The 14734-nt window shown below is 49.2% G+C and overlaps 1 protein-coding gene across 3 annotated transcripts in view; it reads right to left on the bottom strand.

Annotated features, from left to right (window-relative positions):
- LHPP (phospholysine phosphohistidine inorganic pyrophosphate phosphatase) overlaps window positions 1-14734 on the bottom strand; it is a 101544-nt gene that overhangs the window by 64040 nt on the left and 22770 nt on the right. The window contains exons 4-6 of one of the 3 annotated variants that reach the window (XM_069460407.1): window positions 9757-9820; window positions 9042-9138; window positions 8771-8922 (exon numbers count right to left, since the gene is read on the bottom strand). The exons of 1 other annotated variant lie outside the window; for it this stretch is intronic. In XM_069460407.1, the coding sequence (XP_069316508.1) occupies window positions 8912-8922; window positions 9042-9138; window positions 9757-9820 (172 nt within the window). In that variant the 3' untranslated portion in view covers window positions 8771-8911. Of the gene's footprint in view, window positions 1-8770; window positions 8923-9041; window positions 9139-9756; window positions 9821-14734 lie in introns of those variants that run through there. One more of the 3 variants, XM_069460406.1, reaches the window with a different exon arrangement.

Below are 14734 nucleotides of genomic sequence, written 5' to 3'. Positions count from 1 at the left end.
CACGGAAAAGGACAACAGAGCTGGTGCCACCCACAGGCCAGGGAGGCAGTTTCCGTTAAACATGAAGCTCTTCTAATAATTGCACAGGCTCCTTCCATGATCATACTCAAACCGAGGCCAGAGGGGCCTCTATCGGAGAAGTGGCAGGGCGTGGTGGCACCAGGAGAAAGCTCGCAGGAGGTGACCCATGGCTGCCAAGGCTGGGACCTCTGCCAAGTGCTAGTAGCCACAAGCCGACTGCAAGACAGGAGGTACTGGAAATAAAACTGCATTTCTTCCTAGCGAATAGTCTATACTTCACACTTTTCAAACTAATTTTCTCTGATCTTTCCTGCAGCTACTCCTGGTTCTCAAGGCATGTTGTGTATACTGGTGACACACTATTTGACTCTAGGTAGAACAAGGACATACACTTTAATGTAATCCTATGGTATTTATTGTTAGATTCATCTATTACAGTAAATGCGGGATTCTGGTTTTCCATTTATAGTGGTGATCAAAACTTTCTTTTAAAATACATTTATTTTTTAAAAAGTGAGTCAATTGAAAGAAACATTAAGTAACAGGGCCAGTGGCACGTACCCAGATATGGTAAAAACTGGAATTGTTTTTTCCAGAATGACTGATGCTGGGGAAAACACTGCCAGATCCAAATGAGCTTCTGTGTCTCAAACTGGCTGTTTGGAGACCATCAGATCACCAAGGAAGAAACAGCCGGCGGCACCGTGTGTTCCCTCAGTGCGACCGGCACCGAGTCTGCTGCACACATACAGGTGACGCCAAAGGTCACGCGAAGCCAGGGTTGCACGGGCAACTCACGTGGCTCCTGGCCTCGGGTGACTGTGCCAGCCACGGGCCCCTGCCTTAGATTCTATTTAACACTTTGTCCTTCTCAAGGCGCCATCCTGAATCCGTGGGTCAGCCTTTGAACATTCCGCGTTCCAACTGAGGACCACGTCCATTTCTACCAAAGGCTCCAGGGCCATCTTACTAGAAAGTTCCTTGGACCTGGGACAGGTCTTCCAAATATTTCATGTCATGCCTGACACCTTCCATGCTTCTGGGGAAAATAAAATTTTGCGTGTGCACACACACACACACATACACACACACAGTTAGACAGCAGAAACTCTTCCTTCTCAGAATAAGACTCTCAGGACCTCCTGGGCTGGGACATTTGTGGAGGTGGCCCGTGAGATGGAACCGGAGGAATCTGGTCCCCGGAGGAAGAGCTCTCATCCAGGGAACAGCAGCTGTGGCTCTGCTGCCTGCATCCTGCAGTCCCCGGAGCCGTGCGTGAGCGTGGGGGCAGGCTGGGGGCCCGCGCCGGGCGCCCGGAGCAGCGATGCCTGTCTGGGCCAGCTTGTGGGCTCCGCAGACGGCGGTGCGCTCGGGACCCCAGGGAGTTCACAGGTTTACTGTCGGTGAAGGGCAATAAGCGTGCAAGAAGGAGCAATTATTGCCAAATCATTTAGGATTTAAAAAATCACTGGCAAGAAGATAGAGGTCAAGAGGTGTGCTGTCAGGGGAAATAAAAACGCTACCTGTCAGGCCTGGGTTTGCTTCCTTTCTGTCTGTCACATGGTGGAGGGCAGACGGAGACACAAACCGAAAGGTCAGACCCCCAGAACCCAGACAGCCAGAGGGAGGCGCCACAGTCACTGAGGCAGGTTTCTGGTTTGGTTCCCAAAGCAGATTCATTCATCCTCCTAAACCACTGTCCGCCTGCCACGCTCCTCCCCCCACCCTGGGTGCTGGGAGAAGAGCCTCATCTAACAGCAGCGATGTTTGGGGTGCAAACTCTCAGTGCCAAAGAGCTTCCACGCTTCACGAAGGTTTTAGTTACCCTAAGACTCTGCCAGGAGGCAGGGAACAGCAGGGCTCGGTGTCTATACTGCAGCTCCGAGGAGCACAGGCCCCACAGGGAGAGGCCTTGAGGTGACATCTTGCCCTAGGATGAGCCCTGGACCTTTGGCCTTCAGGCCCAAAAGCACCCAGCTCCCTCAGACACCCAGAGACGGTGCATTGATAAGTGATTTCCACCACGGTCTGACGCATTCATAAGGAATACTTACACAGCAAAACTCAAAGACCACTTTTTTTAAAAAAGCAAGAAATAGGTCGGTCGTGGTGGTTCATGCCTGTAATCCAAGCACTCTGGGAGGCCGAGGCAGGAGGATTGCTTGAGGTCAGGAGCTTGAGACCAGCTTGAGCAAGAGTGAGCCCCTGTTTCTACTCAAAATAGAAAAAATTAGCCAGGCGTGGTCATGTGCACCTGCAGTCCCAGTTACTTGGGAGGATGAAGCAGGAGGATCGCTTGAGCCCAGGAGTGTGAGGTTGCTGTGAGCTAGGCTGATGCCATGGCACTCTAGCCCAGGCAACAGAGCAAGACCCTGTCTCAGAAAATAAATAAGTAAATAAATAAAAATTAAAAAAAAAATAAAATAAAAAAGCAAGAAATAATGGTGTTGGTAAAGACGTGAAAAACAAATGCCTGTATACACAGCTGGTGAGGAAGGTGAATGGACACAACCTTTCTGAGAGAGAAATACACAGTGTGCGTCATGGCCCATGGTACCCCTGGCACCTCTAGGTTTCTGTAGAAATGCACGAGAGGATGGACACACAAGATTGCTCGTCAGGGTTTTGTACAAGAGGGAATTTGGAAGCAACCTAATGTCCAATAATAGGGAAATGGTAAAGAACATTCTAGTAGTCCGAAGGATAGAATACTATACAGTGACAAAAATTATTTTTTTTAAAAAAGTGCTTCAGTAAGCACAAAACATACTGTTTCCAATAGAATATTAAGGGGAAAAATTAATGTTTCAAATAGCAGAGACAGGATTATCCCAATTTTTTTTACAAATGTACATATAGACACAAAACAATTAGAAAGATTAAGCATAATTTGTGTTATTCTAGGCTAATGGAATAATGAACAGTTTTTATTTTTTTCTTGTATTTTTCTGAATTTTTCCTATCTCCTTTAATGAGTCATTTCATAATCAGATAAAAAATACTTCTGTTTTAAGGAGAAGAAAATAAAATCTCCTAAACAAGCCTCCAGGAGAGAACACATCTTAAAGAAACCTAAGCCACAGGTTTTACGGGCACCTATGATGAACGCACATCACAAAGACAACTTCAGCGCTGGACGTCCCTAAAACTCCCATCAGTTTTGGACCCACTGCTGCAGCTCGGTGCCAGGTGTCAGGGACAAGAGGTTCCAATTCCAACCAGGGCTGCGGGCATCCCAAGCCACCCCTGGCCCTCCCTCTCTCAGTGCTGGAAGCCTGTTCCCAGCAGGAGCCGAGCAGGGTCATCCCCAAACTGATACCCAGAGAAAACGTGCACAGCTGGTGGGTGGCACTCAGCCACTGGGGGTGGGGAGCGGAAGGGGACAGACCCTCAGTGGAAATACCTGGGGCGGGAGGGAGGCCATGGGGGAAGTGACTGGCCCTGAGCGGCCCCCACGTAGACACACACTCCCCACCCACAGGCCTCCCCACCAGGGCTACAGACTGTCCCCAAAGCCCCACAGTCAGGACTGATGCCCTGAGAATCAGGGAACAAAGTGGCAGGGCACGGTCCATTTTTCATGCCCAGCCCTCCCTGGAGAAGCCTACAAACTTCACCCTCATTTTCCTAGCCTGTCTGGCGGGCATGAGCCCGTGAAAATCACTGCGTCTTCTGCCCACCCTCATCGCCCCAGGTCTTGTCTAACTTTGTTTTCAATAGTCTGTATTCTGCCAACGATATATAGTTTACTATTTTTCAAAATAGAAAACGATATCGTACTACTAAATATGCCTTTCAAACTGCATTTCCGGGAGCTGGGGACTCTGGGCTGCTGCTGGCCGTCCCTGAGCAACGTGGTACGGCAAAGAGCACTGCGGGGGACGGGAAGACGACGGTTTGGGTCCCAGCTTTGCTCCTCACCAGCAGTGTGGGCTCGGGTTCAGTGCAAGACTTTCCCATGACCACGTCCTTAAGGCTGTAGCTCTCCCCAGGGACATGTGGCAATGTCTAGAGACATTTTTGGTTTCGTGACTTGGGAGGGGAGTGGGTGGAGACCAGGAAGGCTGCCGAGCAGCCTGCAATGCACAGGACAGTCCCCCACCACAGAAAGATGGGGCCCCAAAACGTCAGCAGTGCCAAAGTCGAGAGATCCTGTCTTAACCCCAAGATGGAAACATGGAAGTACCTATGACAGGGGCTGGAATGAGGATTTCATGACATAAATGGGCAGGTGACAGCACCGGGGTGGGCCTGGCACCCGGGGGACTCAGGGTTTTCAAGGGCTGTCCTCTCCGAGCCTGGGGCTCCTCACCTGTGAAACGGGCCCCTCCAGCCCCAGCTCCTGCACTGACTCAGCACTCTGGTTTGCACAGTCACAATTTCCACGAAACCTACACAGTCTGCAACTGATGGAACTTCTTATGATCACGAAGGACTGCGAAAACCTTCACGTCATTCGGGCTTTCATATGCAGCTATAAAACCACCTACTGATTTGGAAGCTTAAACCATGAGAATTAGGTATTTCTAGAAGTAACCTTTACGGTGTGTTATTCTTTGCCTTAATACTGAATCCCGGAAGGGGCCTGGTTGCCTCTAAGAGGTTTGAATTTCCAATCTATTAGAGTAATACCAGCAATCTGTTATTTCTAGACTATTGAGGAAAGGTTAAGATGAAAATTGGATTTGGGGAGTTATGTCCATTCCGAGTGCAGGCTGAAAACCCCTCAGCAGCAAGAAGCGAGTCAGGTCTCAGGAAGAAGCAGTTATCAAGGGAAATGACTGGTGATAACTTTATTGATTAAAGCAGCTTGAAAAATTTAAGGTTCACCACAGCCTGGCACTTCGGCAGCAAGATAGCTCCTCACGGGCATTTTTCATTAAAAATAAAGAGGCAGGAACAGAGAATTATTGCCCTGTGCATAGGACGCAGTTCATCTGAAATGGCCTTATTTTGAAATACTGCTCCAACGTGTCTACACATCCTGAGACTCAAGTAACATTAATGAACGTTTTAAGAAAATGGCATGCAATTGCCACTCACCTGTCAAGGGGAGAGACAGAAACGTCAGCTGAGGGAAGAAGAGAGAATGACAGTGTGGGAGGTACATGAGACACGATGTGGTCACGTGTGCTCAGAGACACCAGAGAAAGCAAGTCGGGGGCACAGAGCTCAGGGTGGCGGAGCCTCTAGCAGACGTGGTGACCCGCCAGGGGTCCACAGACCTCACTCTCTCCCAGCCCCCACTGCCAGCATCTGAAAAGGAGAAACCAGGATTAACCAGCTCCCCCTGAGGGCCCCGGCTCTACTTTGGGGCGTGGAGAGGGCGTTTCTCATTCAGAATGTGACAGATGCTGACTATGCAAATGACTGAAAAATGCCAAAAAGAAGACACAGGGGAGGGGAGTCACCCCGTGTGGAACTATCCGAATATAACCAATGATGCCGTCTGGACATTCAGTTCCTTCCGGGCCTGTTTTCTAGGCAGTGGCAGGTTTTTTGGTTTTGGTTTGGGGTGGGGGAGGGGGTTGTTTGAGATGGTTCTGAGCACACTTATATAATTTTAAATACTGATTTTTAAAAACTCACATTATGACATTAGCCTTTCTCTCTATATATAACAAGTTATCCTAAGACTGTCTTCTCTCTTACATTCATCCCAAGAGTGGGACAGAAATATATACATGGTTGCTCATATTTTAAAAATGGAAAGATAAGCCATAAGATCTATAAAAATGGCCACGTACGCGAGACAGGTAGAGACAGAATAGCAGGAAGAGGACACAAGTTAGAGTCCTTAAACATGTCTTGCTTTGTGGATTTCATCAGAGAAATGCAAATCAAAACTGCAGTGAGATATCATTTCACCCCAGTTAAAATGGCATTTATCAAAAAAACAGGCAATAAGAAATGCTGGCAAGGATGTGGAGAAAGGGGAACCCTTGTACACTGTTGGTGAGAATGTAAATTGGTGCAACCGCTATAGGGAACAGTATGGAAGTTCCTCAAAAGCTTAAAATAGAACTACCACATGACCCAGCAATCCTACCGCTGGGTATACATGCAAAGGAGGGGAATTCAGTATATCAAAAAAATATCTGCACTCCCATGTTTATTGCAGCGCTATTCACAATAGTCAAGATTTGGAATCAACCTAAGTGTCCATCAACAGATGAATGGATAAAGAAATTGTGGGCCGGGCGCGGTGGCTCACGCCTGTAATCCTAGCACTCTGGGAGGCCGAGGTGGGCGGATCGTTTGAGCTCAGGAGTTCGAGACCAGCCTGAGCAAGAGCGAGACCCCATCTCTACTAAAAATAGAAAGAAATTATATGGGCAGCTAAAAAATATATATAGAAAAAATTAGCCGGGCATGGTGGTGCATGCCTGTAGTCCCAGCTACTCGGGAGGCTGAGACAGGAGGATCGCTTGAGCTCAGGAGTTTGAGGTTGCTGTGAGCTAGGCTGACGCCATGGCACTCACTCTAGCCTGGGCAACAGAGTGAGACTCTGTCTCAAAAAAAAAAAAAAAAAAGAAATTGTGGTTCATATACACAATGGAATATTATACAGCTGTAAAAAGAATGAAATCTTGCCATTTGCAACAACTTGGATGGAACTGGAGAACATTACGTTAAGTTAAATAAGCCAAGCCCAGAAAGGCAAATCTCGCATGTTCTCACTCACATGTGGGAGCTAAATATTAAAAACAATTGATCTCATTGGAGACAGAGAGTAGAATGACGGTTACCAGAGGCTGGGAAGAGTAGCGGGAGGTGGGGATAAAGTGGGGATGGTTAATGGGTGCAAAAATATAATTACATAGAATGAACAATATTTGTTAGCACAACAAAGTGACTACAATCAATAACAAGTTAGAGTATACTTTAAAATAACTAAAAGAGTGGAATTGGAATGTTCCTAACACAAAGAAACGATAAATGTTTGAGGTGATAGATAACCCAATTACCCTGATTTGATTAATTCACATTGTATGTCTGCATCAAAACATCACAGGTACCCTATAAAGATATACAACCATTATGTCCCCATAATAATTAAATACAAAAAGAATTATCAGTGCTAAAATTAGAAGAGTGATCAGAAAGAGGATATTTACATAGTGTCAAAGTACTTTCCCACAAGATACTTATCAAAAGAGACAAAGAGTAACTTTACAGTGGAGAACCCTGGCAGGCGCCTCCTCAACTGGTGATCAGAGTCAACATCACCAATAACGGGACAAATGATACCACAAGTCTCTAACAGGGTGCACCGAGAGGGGCACAGCATCGTTTCTCCGAGATTCCTGCCAAAAATGCAACATCTAAATTAAAGCACGAGTACTTTTCAAAAATGCCACGGTCATGAAAGACAAAGGCAGACTGAGGAAGAGTCTCAGAGTAAAGAACACAAGGAAGATGGCTGCTAGGTACAACGTGCCCCTAAAAAGCCATTAGTGGGATGGCTGATGATGTCTGAATGAGGTCTCTAGACTAGTTAACAATCTAGTTCCAGGGTGGATTTCCTGATTTTATAATTGTTCTGTGGTTATGACGTAAGTGCCAACGTTTGGGGAAGCTGGGTGAAGGAGGAGGAGAATTCTTTGAACTATTTTTGTAACTGTTTTGAGTATGAAATTACTTCACAATTCAAAGTGGTTATTAGTTGATAATATTGAAGCTTAATGATGGGTACCTTGGGGTTCCTTGTGCTGCTCTTTCTGCTTGTACAGATATTTGAACTGTTCTGTGATGAATGGTTAAAAAGAGGGGTTTAGGAAACAACCAATGCAAGGTATGGCCCTAATGTGGATTAGATTCCAACAAATCAACCATAAAAGAACATTTCTGAGATAGCCAGGGAAATTTGAATATGAATATGATAATACTAAAAAATTACTGTTGATTTTTTAAGGTAGTTTTTAAAAATATATTGTGTTAAAATACACATTACATAGAATTTATCACTGTAACCATTTTAATGTGTTCAATTCATTAGCATTAAGCACATCCACAATGCTGTGCAGCCATCACCACTGTCCAGTTCCAGAATACTTTTAGCACCCAATACTTTCATCGCCTCATACCCATGAAGCAGGACTCCTCTTTCCCCTGTGTCCCCAGCCCTGGCAACCACTAATCTGCTTTCTGTCTCTACGGACTTGCCCATTCTAGTCCATCCACGCTGTAGCACTTGTCAGAGCCTCACTCTGTTTTTGGGGGTGTGGGGAACAAAGTCTTGCTCTCTTGCCTAGGCTACAGTGTAGTGGCATCATCATAGCTCATTGCAATCTCAAACTCCTGGGCTCAAACAATCCTCCTGCCTCAGCCTCCCGAGTAGAATAGCTGGGACCACAGGTGTGAGCCACTACTCCATGCTATCCTATCTTATTGTAGTATGCCTTTCAAAAAATATGGTCATTTTAGAACATAACTGCAATGCATTAAAACCCCTAATGGTGCCCAAAAAGCACATAAAAAGATTCTCAACATCATAATCTGTTAGGAAATGCAAACCAAAACCACAATGGGATACTACTTCATACCCACTAAGATGTTCATATAACAAAAAAAAAAAAAACACAAACCACCTAGAAAATAACAAGTATTTGCAAGGATGTGGAGAAACTGGAAAATTTCAGGGTGGGGCGGCAGCTGTGGACAAAATCATAACTGCTTTTTTTCTTTTTAGGATTTAGAAGTTTGGAAGGCAATCTGTCCCCAAAATAGTAATAATATAAAGGTGACCTATTGTTGTAATCTTGCTGTTATGTTGACTTTCCAACAAAAATATTTTTAATACACTGATAGGACTTATCAATTCTTATCCTTCCAGAGAAGCAGCAAAAAGTCACTTAGAAAAAGCCACAGACATTTCTGTTTCTTGCTCTCACACTGAAACTAATTGAACAGGCTGAAAGCACTCAGTGGCCTCCTCTGCTCCTGTGGGGGGCCCCACAGGCTGCCTGAGCCCTGAACCCAGGGGCTGCCCCCACACACTCTCCTCGAGAGGCGCCGACCTACCTGGTGGGCTTCCACCCCGATGGCTTGCAGGGCAGCCTTGAAGAACTCAGGAGAAGGTTTCCCCACCACTTCGGCTTCAATGCCACAAGCATACTGGGAAGAGAGAAAAGGACACAGTGTGGGTTTGGGATCAAGGAACAGGTGTGTGCCCAACCCAGGGAAGACTGTCCCAAATGTGCCCCAAGGGTCAGGGCCCTTGAAGAGGCCAGGCGCTGTGTTCTGAGAAACACGAGACCTTGGCTGGGGCAGCTGATGGGATGTGGGTCAGAGTGGACCATGGGGAGCCCCATCTGAGGGCTTGGCCACAGATGGCCTTGGACACTGCAGGGGACATCAGGAAGGAGTCCAGTTAGGACACATTGAGCTTGAGGTGCTGCAGATGCTCAGGGGCAGGGGAGAGGCCAGGGTGGTCCACACAGGTACAGACGCTGTGAGTCGGAGAGGAGAGCGGCAGAGAGCACACGGGGAGAGCCGGCGGGGTCCGTGCGGGCAGTGAGGGCTGTGCCACCAGAGGAGAGGGAGGGAGGGCTGGGCAGAGTAACAACGAGGGCAGGTGAGGGGCCCAGCGCCAGGGGAGCCCCAAGTAGGAGGGCCGACTTAGGAACACAGCAGCCCTTCATACGCTGAGCATCCCTCTTCTCCAGAAAGACCGGAAACATCTCAGGCGTCCTGAGATCTGAAGAGGGCTCGGAACAGAACCCGGACAAGTACCTCGAGCGCCTTCATGTAGGCCCCGACGTCCAGCACCAGACCAGAGGTCTCCTTGTAATAGCGTCTAGAAGAGAGCAGAAGGGACACGGGCGCTGAGCCAGGGCCGAGGGTCAGTCCAGACGCCTGCTGGGAGTGGCCGACGGAGGCCAGCGCAACAGGGACGTGGGAGCACAGTGGGCCGGCAGCTCCGGGGACGCCACGGTTCGTTCAGTCAGAACAGGCCCCTGCTGCCAGCCTCGTGGGGACCCCCCTGCAATGGTTAACAGGGGGCCCCGGGCGCAGATGGCTCCAGTTGCCAACACAGAGAAAGACAAGTGACCTGTGTTCTGGGAAGGAACAGCAGGTCCGCAGAGCATGTGGCGAACCCCTAATTGCTAATAATTAACCCCGATTGCTGCCTGAAGAAGAGAACTCCATTAGTTCCACAGCACCCTGCCCCGTCCCCTATCAGCCGGGGTCAAGCGAGGTGCCCGCTTCACAGGCGCCAGATGCTTTTACGAGAAGACAGCTATTTCTTCCCAGCTCGGCTCGCGGCAGCATTCCTTCCTCAAGACGGCCCCTTGCTCTTGTGAGTGTGCGCTCGGGCTCCGTGGCTGGGCTGCACCCCGGCCACCACCGCCTGGGCCATCCCATGCCCATGTCACACGAGCCTCAAGGCACTTGACACACGGGGGAGCAAGCCCGGCTCTCTCTGAGCAAAGCCACCTGGCCACGGGAGGGGAGAAGGTGGTTGAACCTGTGCCACTCTGAAGACAGGACTCGCTGGAGCCCAGGAATACAAAGAGGGGGGCCGGTGCTCAGAATTACTAAAATATCTTGTCGTCCAGCACATCTGTTTCCCTTCTCCTCCTGCCGTGCCCTTCTGGTCTGGGGGGCACTGGGAAAGCATGTGTGCAAAGAATCCAAGGGAAGGACAGAGAAACAAGCTGACTTCAGCCTTCAAATCCTCTCTCCGCCTTCTGACAACTTGGGGTTCCTTGAGCCCCAAGGGCCTCAGTTTCCTAATCTGTAAAATGGGCAAAGCAAACAACAAACCATACCTACCTCATGGATTGCTGTGAAGCTTGAACAAAACAATGTGTGCAAAGCTTTTAACATGATGCCTAGCACGCAGAAACTGCTCAGAAAAGATTAATAATCATTCACCCAGGCTGAGACACAGGCAAGAAAGTAAGAGCTGGGGGAAGAAAAACAAGCACAGGTCTTCCCACCTTGGGCCGTTGAGCTGCCTTGTGTGCCCATCTCAAGTGTTAGGGCTGAGTTCCGTAGGAGCCGCCCCGGGGTTGTGCCCTTCCTCCAGCTCTGCCACTCCTGGGGACCCTGCTGTCCCTTGCTGCCCCACCCCATGCCTTGAAGCTGTAGGAGCTGCACTGCCCGCCCAGCTGCTCAGGAGGGATCAGCCACTTGCCCACTGCATTCCCTGCTGTCCCCTCAGTAGCTTCCCGGCCGGGCTGCAGGGCTTCAGCCAAATCCTGGCCTTGCCGAGGCCTGGGTTCCTGCCACTTTCCCCATCGGGGGCTTTGGAGCCTGGAGTCCGTTTGTCGAAGGAGGGGCATGCCCTGTGGTGACAGGACTCGAGAGTCTCTCAGTGAACCCCAAGCCTGCCCCCATCCTCTGAGCTCTGTGCCCTGGGCCACACCACAGGGACAGGCCGGCTGGGACACTGCACGCACTCACAGAGTGAGTGACCCCCAAACACAGGCTTAGACGTCCCTAATTTCATGTCATAAATCCAGAATCCAGACCTATATCTTGCATTTATATAGACTCAAAAGAGTGTTTGCTTTTATTTCTCCCATTTCAACAGTAAGCTACTCTGGAATGGTGATTTAATTACGGGCCCAGAGTTTTAAGGAGACAGTGAATGAAATACGGCACAGTTTGGCCGAGAGGGCGAGGGAGATGCCAGGTCCTAAGGCCTGCGCTGGTCGGTGTGAAGGTCCCCCAGGGACATGAACAGACAGCTGTCCCACAGGCCCTTTGCAGGACTCGGGGACACTCCCAGACCCTGGCGGCTTCGCAGGGACTCACAGTCTGGTGGGGAAGCTGACAAGCCCACAAACACGCATGGGTGATGACAACGGGAACCCGTGCTCTGCGGCACGCTGCTTGAGTAAGGCGGGGGACGCGCCGGGGACAGGGAGACAGGAGCGGTGTCCCACAGCAGGAAGTATAAAGCTGAGACCTGAAGGGTAAGGAGGTCGCCCAGCTACAAGGAAGGGGGATGGGAGCGTCCAGGCCCAGGGAGCCCCTCGGAAGCACCCGGAGCTTCCTGCCGAGGACACGGTGGCCACGCCGCCCCAGGCAAGGCCTCCCGCAGGCCCTCAGAGGCCACGACCCTCATCTCCTCGAGCCCACCTGAGTGAGGGGAAGAAGGAAGGCACGAGGGGGCCAGGGAGGGCCTCCCTGAGGACGTGCTGTGTGGAGGAGCCCGGGACGGAGGACGGGTGACAGAAGCGTATACCCAGCACAGGAAATGCTTACCCAGAAACAGAAGGAAAACTAGAAAACCCAAACCACCCTGTTGCAGCAGCTGTTTGGAGCTGAGGATTCTGGGAGCCTCTGGGTCCAAACTCCTGTCCCTCCGCTGCCCGGGGGCCGCCTGGAGACGGAGGCTGGGTGGGCCCAGGCACGCGCCTCTCGTCGCTGGGAATCCTCCGGGGAGACCCCCGGCCGCTTCTGCCGCCTCACGTTCCCCCGAGTCTCTTCTAAAGTGAAAGAGACCTGGACTTGCTTACATTTAAGTTAGTCCTGAACGGGAGGAAAAAACTGAACGTGCAACTTAAAACACACAATCAAAACCTCGCCTTTGCTGTGCTAATCTTGAGTCCAAAGACAACACTGACTTCCAGAAATCAAAATCAGAAACTTCAGTATTTCTTTTTTTAACTGAATCTGGGCTTGTTTTTATAGTGCCCAGAATATTTTTCTTTGTTTCTTACTCATTCAGGAAAAGAAAAAGGTGCCTTGAGGCCAACTGTCAGCTGAAAACATTTTTTTAGAGATAAAGGAAATGCAGCCACGCACTCGGGTTTCTCTTCAGATCCTAAATACGAGCACAGTTTTTTAAACATAAAGGCCCAGGTTATTTCCACACACTGGAGGTGTGTGTTTGTCCCGTGTTGCTGGCGGGACACAGCCAACCCAGCCGGGGCAGGACTGCACGGTCCAGCCACCAAGGGGAAGCCGTGGACGCTGGGAAGAGAGAGGCTCGCCGGGAGGGGGAGTCAGACCCGATTTGATGCTTTATTCTTCGGCCGTTTCCGATTATTCAGCACAGCCTCCCTTCAAAATGACCACTTGACCTTTCCCAGAAGAGCCATTAACCTTCCATAGTCTGTCGCGTAAACAGCTTAATTTTCTGAGGGCGGCATGACAGAAGAAATTACAAAGCCAATTCCCACTCTCGGGTCCAAACAGATGCCAAATGTAAATCACTCCGTTTCCAGGAGGGGGACATTCTGCCCTGGCGCCTCCGCCCGCCGCTCCTGCCGCCACGGCCGAGCCCTGCTCCGGCGGAGGACCCGCAGCGGTGACCCGCAGCCCAGGACGGCAGCTCTTCTCGGGTGCTTGGGCCGTCTGCGAAGCTGTGACTCGGCCTGGAAGCTGTCAGTTCCTAAACACCCACAACCCCCGGGAGCCAGAGACCCCACTAACCTTTTCTTTTTAAACAAACCCTTGCCTACTATTGAACTTGCTGCAGTATTGCAAAGCTGAAAGCAACTGGTTCCATTTTTTTTTCTTTTTCAACCACATATTTGTATCAACTATTACCTACGATCTGGAATAGCGACTGGTAATAATTATGAGACAATTTTAAAGACAAAAGTTTTCACATGAATGAGTTATAACTGAGCCTCCTAATCATGCTTGTTCTCTAGCGCAGGATTGGTAACCGGTAACTCAAATGCCTGAAGGGCCAAGCCCCGGTGAACGGGTTAAGCAGGCCAGGGTCTGTGGTTTGCTCCATAGCAGTGACCTAAATTGCAGACGGCTGTAAGTTTAAAAAGGGACTGCAATGGTTAATTTTCCATGTCAACTTGGCTAGGCCCCAGTGCCCAGATACGTGGTCAAACATCATTCTGGATGTTTCTGTGAAGGTGCTTTTTGGAGAGATTAACATTTAAATCGGCGGACTATAAGCAAAGCAGACTGCCATCCATGCAGTGGGTGGGCCTCGTCCAAGCAGTTGAAGGCTCTAATAGAATATAGCCTGACCTCCCCGAGCAAGAAGGAATTCCACCAGCAGAAAGCCTTAGGGTTCAACTGCAGCCTTCCCTGAGTCTCCAGCCTACCAGCCCCACCCCGCAGATTTTAGATTTACCAAGCCTCCACAATCAATTTCTCTCCATATATATATCCACATCCTGTAGGTTCCTATTTCTCTGGAAAACCCTGACTAAAACAGGGCACATTTTATTTGTATGATAAACACACCAGAAATTTTTAGTTCCTGAAAAAATATGTACTCTTTTTTCTTTCTTGAAACATCTTTTCATTTGCCCATTTTTCATAGAAGCATAGCATGAAGAAATATTTCTGTACTATGAAAAAAACAACAAATGGCAGCTGATTCTGAAGCTTGGAGGACAATAGGGAGTGGTGGGGTCTGTGGTGAACTGGAACTAATAGGGCAGTGGCTCCAGCCAAGCTGCTGTGTGTGCTGGGAATGTGAGGCCCAATACTGTCAGATGTTCTGATTCTTTAAAAGAATCCAGAAATCTGGATATTTTATGTAAAATCTCCCAATTTTTAAACACAGGCTCAAAAAAAAAAAAAAAAAAAAGATTTGTGTGGGCCAAATATGTGGTCTAGAATGTTGCTTAGTGGTGACAAGCACAGACTCTGGGGCCAGTCAGGCCAGGTGGCACTCCTGGTCCTGCCAGTACTCACCGGCTGAGGAACGGCAGTTTACTTATCTCCCAATGCTTCAACACCCCCACTTGCAAAATGGCAATGACCCTGCGTACACCTCACA

Source organism: Eulemur rufifrons, chromosome 28 (assembly GCF_041146395.1).
Source record: "Eulemur rufifrons isolate Redbay chromosome 28, OSU_ERuf_1, whole genome shotgun sequence".
NCBI lineage: Eukaryota > Metazoa > Chordata > Mammalia > Primates > Lemuridae > Eulemur > Eulemur rufifrons.
The sequence above is the reverse complement of the archived record's forward strand: the minus strand, read 5'-3'. Positions and strand labels throughout refer to the sequence as shown.